The sequence below is a fragment of the Physella acuta genome, unplaced genomic scaffold (assembly GCF_028476545.2).
Source record: "Physella acuta isolate Inbredline_101_S28 unplaced genomic scaffold, ASM2847654v3 ptg002125l, whole genome shotgun sequence".
Classification (NCBI taxonomy): domain Eukaryota; kingdom Metazoa; phylum Mollusca; class Gastropoda; family Physidae; genus Physella; species Physella acuta.
In genome coordinates this window covers 25,614-45,044 of record NW_026733626.1, presented here as the reverse complement: position 1 = coordinate 45,044, position 19,431 = coordinate 25,614, and the positions used below count along the sequence as shown (strand labels likewise).

Genomic DNA, 19,431 nt, shown 5'->3' with positions numbered 1-19,431 from the left:
CGAAATGAAATTTATATAGAAAATATATACTTTTAACAGTGTCCACCCCCCCCCCCAAAGAAAGTCTACCGCCCCCCCCCCGAAAATTTCAAGTGCCCCCCCTCCCCCCGGAGAAAAAAGTTTGGAAGAAACACTGTCCGTTCTTTTTGGATACAGGAGTTACGGGGGATTTTTCAGCTGATACTCTGCAATGCGCAATTTGAGTGATATAGAATCCAAACCTTTACCTGTGTAGAAACAGTGACTAGAAAACTGCGAAACGAAAAACTGCGAACAAAATAAACACAGAATAAGCACTTGTACATTGTAGCTCAAAAACAATTTTTTTTCATGAAATGTGAAAAAATTATCGTGTATTAGGAATTTTTCCGTTTTTGCATTTTTCCAGTGCATTATATTAAATTGATTAAATGTGGTTTACAAAGTTTACTAAACTACCATGTGATGGCTTATTTAAGCTAATACAGAGATTACATATGCCAGCTGGTGTACTGTCTGTTTATCCATCTGTCGGTACGTTTGTCTCTTTGTCCGCTAACCCATCTGCCGCTTGAAAAAATGCATGTGTGTACCTGTCTATCTATGTCTGTCTCTTTGTCTGTCTGTCTGGCTACCATAACAAAACAGCGTGTTACTCCTCACCTCTGTCATGTTGACATCAACCATAACCTCCTCCCCCCCCCCCCCCCACCACACACACAATCAGACACGTAATTATCTGATGTTGTTTTAATTACAGTAGCTCTCACATGACCAGATATAACGCCCTAAGGCGGCCTCGTTTTCGTCACCATCACTGTGTCAATCTTAGACACACTAACAAACTAAACTCAACAATCACAATTCTGAGGCTCCTGTCTTGTGTCTGTGTGTCTATTTCATTTCTTTCAGACACAGCCACACACCGTCGGTTTAGCTACTTCCATTCTTGTGTGTCTGAACTTCGTCTCAATCCGACACACTGCTGTCAACGATCTCTGCCTGTGTCGGCCTCTGCCCGACACTCCGACACACTGACGCACTAATACCGACACTCGCTGCCTGTCTATGTATACTGGTTATATCCGACATGACATACCGACACATCAGTTAACAATCACTGCCAGTGTCTGTACACAACCTCTGACCGACACACCGACACAGAATTGTCTACAACCAATACACACCCAAACACCTATGTCAACAATCACTGCTTGTCTATGTATATTGTATTTATTCGACACAATGACACACTTATGTTAACAATCACTGCTTGTATACGTATACTCCCTATGTCCGATACCATGGCACACCGACAAACTAATGTCAACAATCACTGCTTGTCTATGTATATTGCAATGATTCGACACAATGACACACCGACACACTAATGTTAACAATCACTTCCTGTGTATGTACAAATCACTGCTGGTCTACGTATATTTCCTATATCCAACACAATGATACAACAACATACTAATGCCAACAATCGCTGCATGTGTCCATACGCAGTACACCGCCTGTAACCGACACAGTGACACACTAATGTCAACAATAGCTGCCAGTGTCTGTAGACCGCCTGTAACCGACACACCGACACACTAATGTCAACAATGATGACCCAGCCTAGTCCGTGTTTTGCCTGTGTAATCAGACGGTGTGTGTGAAACAACAGATGTCTCCTGTAATTAACTCGTTGCTCGTGCCTGTGTGAAATCTTCCTTCAACAGCGGACCTTTCAAATCAAAACAGTTGAATCATCCTCGATATTCCAATATTTGTATTAGATTTTCTTACCGTACTTATTTCAACAAGGTAATGCATTTCATCCGTTGATAATTTTATAATCAAATATATACTTTTTAAAGGTTTCTGTTGTCTTTTCTCTACCTTTCTTTTTCGTGACCTTTAAAATGACGGTTTTAACATGTTATTTCTTTCCCTTTAAGCCTGACAAAGAGTAAACGCCCTTTTCACGGATTGAGAGTTGTCGTTCTTATTCATGTTTTTTCAAATATCTTTGTGTAATTTTATTTTAACACCACTAATGTTTTATTTATATTTATTTTTTGTAAAAGAATATGTAAATTCTAGACTTTTTTTCCCACTCTTTCTGCAATAAAAATGTATTTAAACATAATTATACGCGAGGCTTTTCATTATGCATAGGACACTGATTTAGCCTTGACCCCTTTTACATGTGATTTTTTTTTCTAGCAATGTATTGATTTCCAGCGGTCGCTTTATTCAGAAAATTTAAACTATGTAAATTACTCATGATCCAGATTAACATTATGTGATCAAAGTAAATCTTTTTAATTTTTTTTTATCATTTTTTTTATTTTATTTTATTTATTTTTTTTTAGATTTTAGACGATTTTAGAAAACAAAATGCGTGTTTCTTTATTACGCGTTGTGAGCGCTCCTACAATAAGCCACAATCACCGATCTAGCATCGGCGACAAGTACACAAAAACAACATCCGCCTGCAGCTATTCCTGGAAACAAATGCCATTTTATTACGCCATATTTAACTTAGATGCGAGGCTTGTATCTGAATGCCATATCTAATGATACGTTACGTTTCCAGACCCCCAAATATCCGGCATTTTGTTTTTTATTTGTCTGTAATTCCAGAATATTTTTTTGTTCACCCCCCTTCAGACAGTGTAACTTAATATTTTTTAATCTCATTAGCAGCTAAGCTTGGAGTTTGTCGCCGACTGCTATAGGGCGAACAAAATACATTTGTTAACAGAAGTGATAAAATGGGAAGATCAATAAGTGTTGTACCGTTGTGTGTTTGATCTATGCAGAGTACATAGACGGTGGCTGATTTGTTGTTTTTTTATTATTAGTAATTACATTTTCTGCCGGTGATTTCGTTTGGCTTTTTTTTTTTTTTTTTTTTTTTTTTTACATAGGGCTGATTAGCATTCACTACCATATCTTTACAAGCATCAACGAATGTAGTATTAGGGGGTCTTCCTTAAAAGACGTCACATTCGTTGGTAGGACATAATTTTGTAAAGTTGTGTAATGAGGGAGGGTGTGTTCAGATAGTTTGACGTCATACTTGCTTTTTTTTAAAAGAACAAAAAGGTTATAATTAAATTGAATTTTAGCCGGGTTTTTTAGCGTTTTTGAAAACTTTTTTTTGTAAATGGTAATATAAATCGATTATTATACTTTTTGTTGACCAAACTCATCGAATATTTTAGAAAGAAACCTTTTTTTTTTAAATTACATTTTTGAAGGAGAGGGGGTTGTAGGTTTAGGTATAAAGTCATTCTAGGGAGGGGTATATTTTTTTAACGACGTTTGACGCGGGTATGGGAAGGGGGATAGAAATCGTTTAAAACAATTAATTTCAATCATGGATTACCCCATAGTGGTGTGGTTGGATTCTTTTAAGTAATACACTCTTAATTAGTGTCGAAAAATATGATTAAACACAGTGGCGGAACTAGAAAAAAAGGGCCACCCCGCAAACATTTTTTTAGGCCCCCCCCCCCCCCCCATATAATATATATTATATATATATATATATATATATATATATATATATATATATATATAATTCTCTTCTGGGAGCCGTTAGAAAACAAGCTGCAAGCGCCTCCTTGCAGTCCCCTCTCTTTCTCTCTATCACTACCACCCCCACCCCACCCCCACATTGTCTGGTAAGTTGTGGTCACGCTAAATGTTTACAAAGCTAAATGTTTACAAATCGTAGAGCCGGGTTTCTATTAGGGGCAGATAATTTAGTTCGATTTTAAACTTACAGGAGGTAACTAAGAAATAACTAAGAGGAGGCTGCTTTCACGGGGGGGGGGGGGGGAGGGGGGGAGGGTCGGGGTTAGGGGAAAGGGGGGGGGTTAGTGTTTTAAAGCAAATATTTTCAGTGGCAGCATTGGTACTGTCGAATTCACACATTATGAATGACTGAAAAGTAGAAAATAAAACAACTAAATAGCGGCGTATGATACGCTGCGGGTCGGCTCGTATATAATATTATACTCAAACACAAAATACGAACATAGGATACTCATTGCTGGCCTGTTCGTGTTTTGAGAAATACCCGGGGTTGTTTTTTTTTAATTAAAAAAAATTACAACATCATGTCATATGTGTAAGTGCATTAGTCTTTTTTTTTTCCTCTCTTTTACATTTTTTTTTTTTTTTTTTTTTTTTTTTTTTTCAGTAATAATAATTTATTTGATAGATTTTACACAGCATCAAGGACATGAACATCAATTGCATATATAATAATCAAATGGAGAAAATAAAATGGCATAAGAACTAGACTACCTCACTTTAAATTAGTCTGTTTTGTGAAAAATCAGTTTTATATTATCTCTGCTGTAATACCTCAAACATCTTATCGGTCAAAAGAATATATAACATGAAAGCTTTCTGTAAATAATGGTGTCTCGTGTCATGTTTATTTTTATGTTTTTTTTGCATTTATATTATTAATTTTAAATACATATTCTTTTTATACTGTGTCATCTTAGTAAGTAATTTATAAACAAATAACAATGAAGAGAAGTAATTGATTTTTAATTTGTTTAGTACACATCGATTAAAAGGAGCTTATGAGCACCCTTATTTGACTATTTAAAAAGGGAAATAAGTCACGGAAGTGGTTTGAACGTTTGCTTATCTTTGATGAGTTTGATTGTACGAGAAAGAGGACTCGGCTTTCACAGAGGTTTAAAAACGAAGGAAAAATTAGCGTGGGGTGGTGTCTATAGAATAAAGATAATCCAACCGCAGCTACGGTAATCTTTTTTACAAAACAAACATCAAGTCAAAAATGCAAGTAATTTTTTTTAACTATAACAATTTTTTTATGGTCGGCCGTGGGCCCCTAAATGGCGTGGGCCCCCCCCGCATTGCGGGGTCTGGCGGCACTGTAGTTCCGCCCCTGATTAAACATTTAGATTGTGTTTTTTTTAGTGTTTAAATAATTAATGTTCGTATTATATCTCATTTTTTTACCTCCCCCACCACCTCCCACTTCCACCTTTTTCTCCATCTAGAATAACGCTTGAATCCAGATCAAACTCCATTCCAAATATTTGTCTAAAGTTAGATCAGTATTACAGAGTTTGGTTGTGGGGTATTAACGCTAACCTAACTCTAACCCAACACAATTTGTCTAAAGTTAGATCAGTATTGCGGTGTTTGGTCGTGGGAGTATTAACGCTAACCTAACTCTAACCCAACACAATTTGTCTAAAGTTAGATCAGTATTGCGGTGTTTGGTCGTGGGAGTATTAACGCTAACCTAACTCTAACCCAACACAATTTGTCTAAAGTTAGATCAGTATTACGGTGTTTGGTCGTGGGAGTATTAACGCTAACCTAACTCTAACCCAACACAATTTGTCTAAAGTTAGATCAGTATTACGGTGTTTGGTCGTGGGAGTGTTAACGCTAACCTAACTCTAACCCAACACAATTTGTCTAGTGTCTAAAGTTAGATCAGTATTACGGTGTTTGGTCGTGAGAGTATTAACGCTAACCTAACCCTAACCCAACACAATTTGTCTAGTGTCTAAAGTTAGATCAGTATTACGGTGTTTGGTCGTGGGAGTATTAACGCTAACCTAACTCTAACCCAACACAATTTGTCTAGTGTCTAAAGTTAGATCAGTATTACGGTGTTTGGTCGTGGGAGTGTTAACGCTAACCTAACTCTAACCCAACACAATTTGTCTAGTGTCTAAAGTTAGATCAGTATTACGGTGTTTGGTCGTGGGAGTGTTAACGCTAACCTAACTCTAACCCAACACAATTTGTCTAGTGTCTAAAGTTAGATCAGTATTACGGTGTTTGGTCGTGGGAGTATTAACGCTAACCTAACTCTAACCCAACACAATTTGTCTAGTGTCTAAAGTTAGATCAGTATTACGGTGTTTGGTCGTGGGAGTGTTAACGCTAACCTAACTCTAACCCAACACAATTTGTCTAGTGTCTAAAGTTAGATCAGTATTACGGTGTTTGGTCGTGGGAGTGTTAACGCTAACCTAACTCTAACCCAACACAATTTGTCTAGTGTCTAAAGTTAGATCAGTATTACGGTGTTTGGTCGTGGGAGTGTTAACGCTAACCTAACTCTAACCCAACACAATTTGTCTAGTGTCTAAAGTTAGATCAGTATTACGGTGTTTGGTCGTGGGAGTATTAACGCTAACCTAACTCTAACCCAACACAATTTGTCTAGTGTCTAAAGTTAGATCAGTATTACGGTGTTTGGTCGTGGGAGTGTTAACGCTAACCTAACTCTAACCCAACACAATTTGTCTAGTGTCTAAAGTTAGATCAGTATTACGGTGTTTGGTCGTGGGAGTGTTAACGCTAACCTAATTCTAACCCAACACAATTTGTCTAGTGTCTAAAGTTAGATCAGTATTACGGTGTTTGGTCGTGGGAGTGTTAACGCTAACCTAACTCTAACCCAACACAATTTGTCTAGTGTCTAAAGTTAGATCAGTATTACGGTGTTTGGTCGTGGGAGTGTTAACGCTAACCTAACTCTAACCCAACACAATTTGTCTAGTGTCTAAAGTTAGATCAGTATTACGGTGTTTGGTCGTGGGAGTGTTAACGCTAACCTAACTCTAACCCAACACAATTTGTCTAGTGTCTAAAGTTAGATCAGTATTACGGTGTTTGGTCGTGGGAGTGTTAACGCTAACCTAACTCTAACCCAACACAATTTGTCTAGTGTCTAAAGTTAGATCAGTATTACGGTGTTTGGTCGTGGGAGTGTTAACGCTAACCTAACTCTAACCCAACACAATTTGTCTAGTGTCTAAAGTTAGATCAGTATTACGGTGTTTGGTCGTGGGAGTGTTAACGCTAACCTAACTCTAACCCAACACAATTTGTCTAGTGTCTAAAGTTAGATCAGTATTACGGTGTTTGGTCGTGGGAGTGTTAACGCTAACCTAACTCTAACCCAACACAATTTGTCTAGTGTCTAAAGTTAGATCAGTATTACGGTGTTTGGTCGTGGGAGTGTTAACGCTAACCTAACTCTAACCCAACACAATTTGTCTAGTGTCTAAAGTTAGATCAGTATTACGGTGTTTGGTCGTGGGAGTGTTAACGCTAACCTAACTCTAACCCAACACAATTTGTCTAGTGTCTAAAGTTAGATCAGTATTACGGTGTTTGGTCGTGGGAGTGTTAACGCTAACCTAACTCTAACCCAACACAATTTGTCTAGTGTCTAAAGTTAGATCAGTATTACGGTGTTTGGTCGTGGGAGTGTTAACGCTAACCTAACTCTAACCCAACACAATTTGTCTAGTGTCTAAAGTTAGATCAGTATTACGGTGTTTGGTCGTGGGAGTATTAACACTAACCTAACTCTAACCCAACACAGTTTGTCTAGTGTCTAAAGTTAGATCAGTATTACGGTGTTTGGTCGTGGGAGTATTAACGCTAACCTAACCCTAACCCAACACAATTTGTCTGATGTCTAAATTTAGATCAGTATTACGGAGTTTGGCCGTGGGAGTATTAACGCTAACCTAACTCTAACCCAACACAATTTGTCTAGTGTCTAAAGTTAGATCAGTATTACGGTGTTTGGTCGTGGGAGTGTTAACGCTAACCTAACTCTAACCCAACACATTTGTCTAGTGTCTAAAGTTAGATCAGTATTACGGTGTTTGGTCGTGGGAGTGTTAACGCTAAACTAACTCTAACCCAACACAATTTGTCTAGTGTCTAAGTTAGATCAGTATTACGGTGTTTGGTCGTGGGAGTATTAACGCTAACCTAACTCTAACCCAACACAATTTGTCTAGTGTCTAAAGTTAGATCAGTATTACGGTGTTTGGTCGTGGGAGTGTTAACGCTAACCTAACTCTAACCCAAAACAATTTGTCTAGTGTCTAAAGTTAGATCAGTATTACGGTGTTTGGTCGTGGGAGTATTAACACTAACCTAACCCTAACCCAACACAATTTGTCTAGTCTCATCTGACAGCCCGGAATTACAGACCCCATGGCCGGAACAGCTGTCCGCCTAACGACACGCTGCCTGACAGTCTGCCTGCTGCTGCTGCCTGCCGTACACGTCACTTCCGCCGTGGCCAGCGACAGGCGGCCATTATCACGTGACAGCCACCGCCCCAGTCCCTGTTGTCTCCCCTACCGGTTTCAGGCGGTGATTGCGTCACTCCAGAGCTTCAGCGTGCAGGCGAGGGTGAGTACTGTAATCTGCGTGCATGGGCGACTCGGGTCGGGATCATAGGGGGAGGGGCAGGTTGAGAAGATGTTAACTGGCATGATTCAAGAGCCCCCCCCCCTGCCCCCATCTGACCCACTCCCATCTCACCCATCCTTCATCAAAACCACCATCATCTCTCCCGCCCCTAACCCATCTCACACCCTACCTTACCCACCCCTATCTCACCCAACCCCACCTCCCCCACCCCTAATCTCACCCAACCCCATCTCCCCCACCCTTTATCTCACCCAACCCCATCTCCCCCACCCCTAATCTCACCCAACCCCACCTCCCCACCCCTAATCTCACCCAACCCCATCTCCCCCACCCCTAATCTCACCCAACCCCACCTCCCCACCCCTAATCTCACCCAACCCCATCTCCCCCACCCCTAATCTCACCCAACCCCACCTCCCCCACCCCTATTCTCACCCAACCCCATGTCCCCCACCCCTAATATCACCCAACCCCATCTCACCAACCCCTAATCTCACCCACCCTGACCCATCTCACCACCCCCCCCCCTCCATCAATCCCACACTAACCCTCTCGATTTGTACAGAAAACGTTTAAAAAGCAACTTCAACTTAAGAATGAGATCGATGTTTTATGTCCTCTTATGCTTGTTCAGTCCTTTAACCCAACTTTGAACAAATTATAAGTCGCTCAACTATGTTATAGTTTGAGAATCCCTGTATCATTTACAGCTTAGAACCCTTTTAACATTAATCCATCCCCGTTAGCCACTCCCCAGTGGAGTAGCGAAGTGGAGGGCGGGGGTACACCATTTAGGGGGGTGACACCAAGGCAAAAAATAGCAAAATATATAGAGATAAATGATAATTCCACTTAATTAAGGGATAATTCGAGTGTTAAATAGTCTTTTAAGAGGTGCAAATCGAAAGATTGAGGTGAGGTGCAAATCGAAAAATGAAAGTATATCCCCGGGAAGGGTCGCTATGCCTCTGGGGGGTGACACCAGTAAGTGCCGCACCGGGTGAGACCAGACCTAGCTACGCCACTGCCACTCTCACCCCCCCCCCCCCCCATTTAAAATCCGTTTTACAAAAAACTACGTTTGTGATAAGTGCTCAACACATATGCGATTCAGCACAACTACATGTAAACTTTCGGCTAACAACCAACTAAATGCGAACAAATACAACTGTATTACATGTGATAATGGGTCTCACTTTGTTCCATTGTATACATTTTTATTTTGTATTCAGTGCGAGTTACGTAGAGAGTATAAGTAGTCTCCATTGTTTAAAATAAAATACTTAAAAAAAACTTTTTAAAAAAACCACGTTTTTCTTGTGGACTAAAAAGTAGAAAATAACTATTTACATACATTTGATGACAAAAAACGTGGGTACGTTCACCATCAAATTTCCCGACCCATCTGCCCGACCCACGTTTTTTGTCATCAAATGTATGTAAATAGTTATTTTCTACTTTTTAGTCCACAAGAAAAACGTGGTTTTTTAAAAAGTTTTTTTTAAGTATTTTATTTTCTCCTTTTTAGTCCGTTGCTACACATGAAAAACGTGGTTTTTAAAAAAGTTTTTTATATAGTTTATTTTCTACTTTATCTAATGACTTGATTAAGTATGAATTGACTAAGTGTTTATAAATACACGGACTAAAAAAATCTTGAGCGACCAGGATTCGAACCTGGGTTGTCGCGGCCACAACGCGAAGTACTAACCACTATACGATCACGGCCAGCGCGCTCACATCGATTGGGGCCGAAGTAACTGTGTCTATAAGCCTCCAGTCTTGTCGGTATCTTTAGAAATCATGTCCTCAATTTTATGGTCCTTGGGGCGTAATTAAATTAAGCTAATTACCGTCTCTAATTGCTAGTTTTTATGATTGCATCTGAAATTGTTAGGCGAAAGTAGCCTACATGCCAAATTTCAGATCTATTGAGCAATCAGAAGTGGGTTAATTTTCGATGTCAATTTTAACAACAAACACACGCGAAGCTGAGTTAATAAAAACGTGTTAATAATAAAAATCTTCAGGCGCTTTTTTTCTAGTGAAGAGTTTTTATTTTACCCGTGTTGGTGTTAGTGTACACCAGGGGTCTCCAAACTACGGCCCGCGGGCCCTCGAGGTCCTATCATCCGGCCCGCGGAGATCTTTTTGTCCACGGAAAAAAACGTTTGTTGGTGATGGCTGAGGAACTTTGCCCAGAAAAATCAAAGACATGCCTGGAAGAAACTGGCCCCCCGAACTGAAATTTGATAGTTGATGCGGCCCTAGGACTGAAAAGTTTGGAGATCCCTGGTGTACACAAAGCTTGCCAGATAAAACTGTTCTGACAGAGTTTCAAATGTGCATTAAATCTGGCATATGGCAGTTGGGAAAAGCGGGTAAATTAACACAACTCTCACGAAACGGACATTCAAACTCCTCTGATGGTGTGATTTTGACACGATATTTTGCAAATAAAAAAACAGAAAATGTCTTATAAAGGTCAGGTTCACATTAGTTTTGTTTATTCGATAAATGGCCAACGTTATTTTCTAAAGGTTACGTTCCATTGTAGGACACCACGACTTTAAGTTTATTCAAAACTGCGATAGTTAAATCAATATAAAAATGATTGATCTACTGGATTAAAGGTTAGCCCTAGAGTTTAAGCTTTCACATCAATCCTTGTATTGATAGTTTAACCATCTTATCGCGATACTTAAATGATTGATTTTGCAGAACAAAGGTTTATACGAGGGTTAAGGTTAAGGTACCTTTACGTTTAACAAAGACCCATTCAAGAAGTGGTTTTTGGTTAAGGACGGGGGCCGCCATGATTCACGGCGATCGAAGACAGTCTGGTGGCGAACGAAGAAAAACGAACCAAAGAAGTAATCTACACCACACAGATATGGAACCGTCAGATCATTTGTATTGATCCACTTCCGGGTTAAAGTTTGCTCAACGTCTTCTATAGAATTAGCCATCGACTGTAATATCGTGGGGGCGGGCGGGAGGAGGGTGGAGGAAATGTGAAGTGTTGGCTGGATATATATTACGTCCAAGTTAGATTCGAATTCAAGAAAACTCGGTTTGACGTTCAATACGTTTATTAGGTCTCACATATCACATTACAGAATAGCCCCCGACCTAACCACTACCAACTAACCCCTGACAACCATTCACTCCAGCTTTTATACCGCATTCGACCTTGGGATAACAATACACAAACACACCGGGGTTACCAATATTCTAGGGTAAACTCAACTCACACACTCACTCTCCCCTAATTCTAGATCATTCTATCCTATTCTAGTCTAACCTACAAATGACCCGTAACAATATATCATTGCCAGATGGGCCATTCATATATATATATATATATATATATATATATATATATATATATATAATATATATATATATATATATATATATATATATATATATATATATATATATATATATATATATATATATATATATATATATATATGTGTGTGTGTGTGTGTGTGTGTGTGCGTGTGTGTGTATGTGTGTGTGTGTGTGTATGTGTGTGTGTGAGTGTGTGTGTGTGTGAATGTAATTGTGTATGTATACTGTGTATGTTGTTTTTAGCAAAACTACCCGCTTTTCTTTACACCCATTTGACTTCATTGTCTTTTAGCTACAATTACCAAAATATTTTAATGTGCCGATGTGTGCTGTTCCTGTAGTTATGTGTGCTGTCCATGTGGTTATGTGTGCTGTCCATTGTAAGATGTGTGCTGTGGGTGTGTGTATGGTTTTTATGTGCATATGGTAAAAGCCCTTAATATATAAATATGTATCAATATGTCCTCATGTCGTAATATTTGTATGGATATTTGCTGTTAAGGTGACATATTCAATAAATTACTATCTATATATGTTGTATGTTATTATTTAGCATTCTTAACCGAGTATGTTTGTCCATATCGTTTAAAATTAAACACACTATTATCTTCCACCAACTTGGACCACCATTTCATGTCCCTAACGTTTGAAACAACATCCTCTCTTTCAGCAAGTTACCCGACTCTACAGGAACTGGGAGGCGAGAATTCAAGTCCACGAACAGGCAACCTTCACGGAAACCGGCATAGAACAAACACTTTTCCGGCTCATTTTGGATTATAAAAATGTAAATGGACTGCATAATTCTCGCTTCTATCTGCCGGATAAATAGTGTATGTTTCATATCAGTCAGGGGAGATAATGTCGTAGTTTTGGTATCTTTGACGCAGGGTTATTTACCCTTTGTTGTTTATGAACCAGAGAAAAATAACGAAGTAAAATTTCAAAAACATTAATTTATACAATACTTAGAGGAAAATATCATTTGCATAATCTTTTTGACATATTTAACACTATTTTTTTAAATTGTTTTGAAAAAAGGTGAGTGTAAATGAGTGTAAATATTTACATCTCAATTTTTTACAAGACTAAATTGTCTAAATCAAAAGAACAGACTGACGTCGTTACTTCTAACTAAATGTCCACATCAATTATATATAAACATCAACAAAATAGCCTCTCTTCAGCACATCACTTTAACACCTCTGTAACATCACTGTAGTATGACGAAAAACCTCACATAACTTTCACATCACCCTTACATTAATCTTACAATATCATCACAACAACCTCACTATCCCAACTTAACCTCAAAACATCACATCACACTCCCAAAACAACCAGACGCTCACATCACAGCTGCATAACACATCTTACTCATATCACTACATCACACACATCTCACACATATCACTCACCCCACACACATCACAGCTACATCACATATCTTACTCATACCCTTACATCACACACATCTCACACATATCACTTCCCCCACACACATCAGAAATACATCACATATCTTACTCATACCCTTACATCACACTCATCTCACACATATCACCCTCCCCCACACACATCACAGCTACATCATGTATCTTACTCATATCATTATATCACATAACTCACACATCACCCTCACCTAAAACCTATCATTATATCACATAACTCACACATCACCCTCACCTAAAACCTATCACCGTAACACCATCTATCATCCTCCCCCTTACATAACACCCTCCCCCTCCCCCACACCTATCACCCTGACCTCAAACGTATCACCCTCACATCATCTATCACCCCTTCACATATCACCCTCCCCCATACCTATCACCCTCCCCTCACACACCCCCTTCCCCTCACACTATCCCCCTCACATCCCCAGGGCAAACAGTACATGATCCAAGCTGGGACATGTGAAACGAGTCCCATAACCTCTGGCATGTTGGAGCCTTGTATGCCAGGTAGGAGTCAACGTGACCAATTCGGTTAGCCGTACCCACCCCCATAGACTCACCATCAAGATTCAAACATTAGAACAGCACAGTCCAGTACCTTGAATGATGATCAGAAACAGGAATCAACAATGTTTTTAAGTTATTGTATACATTTGGGGCACAGTTTTATTATTACGTTTGGTTTATACGTAAGGGATATACTTTGGTTGCGTTAGGTTGAGATGTATGGTAAGTTGTTATTGTTAGAGCTAAAATAATATTTTTACATTTCAAGTTAGTTAAATTTGGTACGGACAACCGATAAGTAGTAAATAATCTTTACGCAAAAAAAAAAAAATTATAAGATTATAGATCTTTATCTGTAAAAACAAAATTTAACTACCGATTTCGAACATGACGAATCATAGGATAAGTGAAGTAAAGTTAACTTGTTTCTGTGACCTTGGCATATGAAGAGATAGTGTGGTCAGCACTATGCCCAGCCGTTGTTTTCTTTTCCTAACGTGAGTTAGGTACCCATCAGAGTTGGGTGGACTCAGGGACGTTTTACTGACTTGAACCCAGATTTGAACTCAAGACTTGTGGGTTAGCAGTCTAGCTCTCTACCGCTACGCCACGCTTTCCCGTAATCATTTTCTATATTTTCTAGTTAACAGTTTAGCGCTCTACCGTTAGACCACACCGTCCCCTATCCTAATCTGTATTATCACCTCACACTGTGTGTTTTTACCTGTTTCAGCTGACTCCACCTACCTGGGCAACTCTTACCTCGGTCTGTTCGCCAACCAGGCCAACTTCGACGCCTGGTATTTTCGCCGCACGGATCAAAACCGCAACATTGAGATGACCATCATGGTGACCAAGGACAACTGCGTGCCCATCATGGAGCATATAGCTGGCACGATGGGTGGAGGTTGGTTACTTTAGCTTCATCCCGTTATTTTTTTGTTTATTTTTTTTTGGGGGGGTGGGGGGTGGGACCTTTTTTGATTGAGGCTCGGATTATTTATTTGTTGTGGCTCAGATCATTTATTCATTTGATTGTGGCTAGTATGATCAGTGTTTTTTCCAGACTTTTTTCTCCGAGGGGGGGGGGGGGGGCGGTAGACTTTCTTCGGCGGCGGACACTGTTAAAAGTATATATTTTCTATATAAATTATATAAATTTCATTTCGTTCGGGGGGTGGGGGGGGGTGTTTCTTTGGGGGGGGGGGGGGCGGACACTGTTAAAAGTATAGATTTTCTATATAAATTATATAAATTTCATTTCGTTCGGGGGGGGGGGGGGGCGGTAAAATTGTGGCTCGGATCATTTTCATTTATTTTGGCTCATATCATTTATTTGATTGTGACTCGTATAAGTTATTTGGTGTCGGCTAAACTATTTGTTTTGATTGTTGCCTGTATCTTTTTATAAAAAAAATCTTCAATGATTTTTGCTATGGTCCTTTATCTGATTGTGGGTAGGTCAACATTCTAAATCTAATTCGGGTTCATTAGTTAAGTGGTTTTTGGGTTGCTATTTTTACTTGTGACTATTTTCCTTGTTTGACAGAGGTATCATTTGTCACATGGACAGGGCCGGCGCTACCTATAAGGCGAACTAGGTGGTCGCCTAGGGCGCTGTCCGTAGGGGGGCGCCAAAATGGGTTGGAAAAACAAATTGAAAGTTTGAAGGGTGCAAATCAAAAGTTTGAGGGGGAGGGGCAGCAAATCGAAAGTTTGTCCCCGGGCGCCGGGAAGGGTCGCTACGCCTTTGATAATACGGGGACGCTTTTAATAAGTTTTGCCTAGGGCGCTTAATAACCTGGCGTCGGCACTACACAAGGATCCATTGATGTGATCGTGAATCAGGTCTTTGTTTGACTGTTGTTAGGGTCTATAATTTGTAATGTAATCGGCAGTCCGTTTTTTTATGTAACTCTTTTTCTTTATTGGATTGTGACGCTGGTCCTTTGTTTTATATCTAACGCCGCCATATCCCCGCCCTGACTAGCGTGAAGATGTTGGGTCATAATGACCCCGTGTTATTTATGCCGATGTTTCTAGAATGCGGGGGTGAGGGGGTTCAATGTCCTTTTGATGAAATGTTGTTGTGTTGTGTTGACGGGTGCAACAACACTCGGGACAGGGGTGGGTTATTTGATTAGCGCCAGACGAGATCAGGAACAGGGAAAAAATAACGGCATTATGGGATATGGGTTCTCGGAGAGATTCGGCTACAAGTTGTATCGGAGCCACGTTATATCGAGAGATTTGAAGGCTCGGCATTTTCAGGATACCGTTGGGTAGCAGGTTTTTGGTGCCCTATTTGGTTGGGCACATTTGGATAGCAGGTTTTTGGTGCCCTGTTGGGTGGGGCTCATTTGGTAAGCAGGTTTTTGTGCTCTGTTGTGTAACAGAGCCCCTTTGGGTATCAAGTTTAGGGCCCCCAGTAGTATGATAGAGCCCGTAGGGTATCAAGTTTAGGGCCCCCAGTAGTTTGATAGAGCCCGTAGGGTATCAAGTTTAGTGCCCCCAGTAGTATGATAGAACCCTGTTAGGTAGACTTGAGTAGAACCATTTTAGCACACATCAGCAAACAACTATTCCAACCATAATGAACAATTGAAAACAATGCTTGCTTGTAAGGAACAATCAGTACTTACCCATAATGTGATTTTTTTCTGCTTTAAGCATTGTGGTGAGAATTTCTGCATTGTAGTGTACTCTGGATTTAACACCCCACGCCACCTCCCTCCCCCCACCCTTCGTTCCCCCCACCCCACGAATAAAAATTATCCACTACGCCCTAATTTTAACGAATGAACTCTAGACCTCAACAAAGAATTATCGCAAGGTACTGAAACAAATCACTCTCACCCCTAATACATTTGTATCATCTAGAATCTAGTTGATCAATACTTGGACTAAAAGCATCCCCTTTTGAGTACCCTCCCCCATTCTATACGAGTACCCCCCCCCCCCCCCCTCCTTACATCATCTACGAACCTATTGATGACAGCTAACCATATTTACCATACCGAGAGGGTCGCTCTGATCGTTTCCTTGCGTAATGCCCCTGGTGATCGCGCAATAGTCGACAGGGGCGATCACTCTATCGACCACGGCATTGATCCGGCTAATCTCCCCTGATTCCCGCAGTGGTATGTACACAATTGCCACTTTTCGTCGACCTTTCAAGCCTTTTTCACGGACGTCAGCGCTGTCTCATAGTCGTCATGGAAATATTGCTGGTTTTCATCTAATAGACGTCATATACATAGATTTTATTTTATGACGTCATGGAAACATTGCTTGCTTTCATCTAATAGACGTCATACAGATTTGATTTTATGACGTCATGGAAACATTGCTTGCTTTCATCTAATAGACGTCATACACATAGATTTCATCTTAAGACGTTAAGGAAACACAGCTTGCTTTCATTTAATAGACGTCATACACACAATATTTCATCTTATGACGTTATAGAAACATTGCTGCCTCACATACGTCATGGAAATATTGCTTGCTTTCATTTAATAGACGTCATACACATAGATTTCATCTTACGACGTTAAGGAAACATTGACAATTCAAAGACGTATTGGAAATATAGCCGTTTATAGACGTTATAGAAACATTGCTTTCATTTAGTAGACGTCATACACACATACATTCCATCTCAAAAACGTTATGGAAACATATAAATCTCAAAGACTTCTTGGAAATATAGCCATTTATTGACGCCATACACACATAGATTTCATCTTATGGCGTTAGAGAAACATTGCTTTCATTTAATAGACGTCATACACACATACATTCCATCTCAAAAATATCGACATTTATTGACGTCATACACACATAGACTTCATCTTATGAGTTATAGAAACATTCCTTTCATACATCTGGCAAAGAGCGCATACAATATCCTCGGCTATATTCACAGATATCTCTTTTTATTATCAGCATTAGACGCTAATGGAACTATGCAACTATTTTTATCCTTCTTATTGAAGGGAAAATAGATCTATGAATAATTTATTGTAAAAAAGTTATTTGTAGTTTATTCTAGATTTAGGATTCAACTTCAATAAATATTCTAAACAATTTATTTTTTAATACGTAATGGATTGTTTGAAAGTAAAGCGTATGTTAAAATAGCCGGTGCCTAGGTTTATAGCTCGAGATATTGCTTGTTTTGAAGTGTTATATGGCTGTGGGAAAATAAAATAAAATAGTTTGATTCGTCGTTAATATTCTTAGTTTTTAGGCACACTGCTGTGCTGCACTTAAGCAAAACATTTAACAATCTAATTATGTATCAAGCTCATTTATACTTCAAGGGTTACTTTGTTAAATAGGCCCGACTACATGCAGTTTACATTTGCGAATATTAAAAATAACTGCTTAGTTTTTAACATAGGCTGCTATATATATATATATATATATATATATATATATATATATATATATATATATATATATATATATATATATATATATATATATATATATATATATATATATATATATATATATATATATATATATATATATATATATATATATATATATATATATATTATTAACAAACCATGAATCATGTGTTTAATATGAGATCGAAGGTATAATCTGACTCCAGTTTTCCCCTTAAAACCCTAGAATAACGTTGTAAAACGATGTATTTTGTTTATATTATTATGCCTGCTGAGCGAACCAAGATAATAAACAAATATTTTCCTTATAATCGAACATATGAAGCTTTATTTTAAATGGATACAGATAGGATTACTTTGTTAAAATATGTTTAAATAAGGGAAATAACCAAAGAAATAAAAAGAAAAACATTTTCTTATCTACTTCCCTTTAAGCTAAAACAAAATGGCAATTTTTCTTTATTTTTGAATTTTCATTTAAATACAAATGCGAATAAAAGAAATTTAACAAGGGGACAGAAACCAGTGACCATATAAAACCATTGTATTTATTTAGTTTCTTCCCTTTGATCATCATCTTGTTTTTGTTTCTTTCAAGCGCCCGTGGACAACTTGGTCCTGTTTACCAACGTCACAGAGAATGTCAACAATTCAGAGTTTGAGATCCCGTATGTGTGTCTTGGTGCGAATCCTATGTAAGGTGACAAGCAGCGTTGACATCCCATGTCAGATGTCATCTGACAGTGACATCCTATATCAGACGTCATGTAGCAGTACATCCCATGCCAGATGGCATTCGATATTGGTACATTGGTTTATTATGTAAAAGATGTCATATGGAATTCGAATCCCATGTCAAATGTAATGTCAGTGACATCCTATGTAAGCTGTCGTCTATCTGTATTGTATATGGAATGTAATAAACATACGTTATTTTAGCTTCAAACAAAACATTTCAAAATTGACCTGAAAAAAAAAAACAGAAGAAGATAACATTACGTCAACAACATCAGTACCATAAATCTTCGCATTAATAAATGACATCAAAGGAGCGAATGCCATCACAAGCTTATGAGATTTATTTTTGACAGATTGACATCACCTACACATATGACATCATGAGAATACGTCGCATCGCTTGATAATAATATCAAACATATAAGGTCATGTTTTATCTAGTAATCTTTGTATCTATTAGATAAACTAAAGTTCAAATGTTGTAAATATTTTAATAACAAATAAATAAAAATATAAAAGAACTCAACATGGAATAAAACAACAAGCTAGCTTTTATTTTTCTTGAGAGTAAAGCTCTCCCCAAACACGCTTATCCCAGTGTTACTTCCTGCGGACCACTCCCCTCCCCAACCTTGACTGACAGCTAATACCAGCACATCCAAGAGTTCAAAGGTCACTGTATGTGTAGGCATTTGTAGAGCACACATCAGTTTCAACATCGACACACA

At 38.7% G+C, this 19,431-nt stretch overlaps 1 protein-coding gene across 1 annotated transcript; it reads left to right on the top strand.

The window, feature by feature from the left end:
* The first annotated feature begins 1,623 nt into the window (after positions 1-1,623).
* Positions 1,624-19,148, top strand: LOC131932272 (uncharacterized). Its single transcript, XM_059289136.1, has 6 exons — positions 1,624-1,794; positions 7,974-8,205; positions 12,254-12,370; positions 13,469-13,547; positions 14,281-14,454; positions 18,564-19,148. Exons 2-6 carry the CDS (start codon positions 8,005-8,007, stop codon positions 18,662-18,664), a joined length of 672 nt encoding a protein of 223 aa, XP_059145119.1. The 5' UTR covers positions 1,624-1,794; positions 7,974-8,004; the 3' UTR covers positions 18,665-19,148.
* Positions 19,149-19,431: the final 283 nt, after the last annotated feature.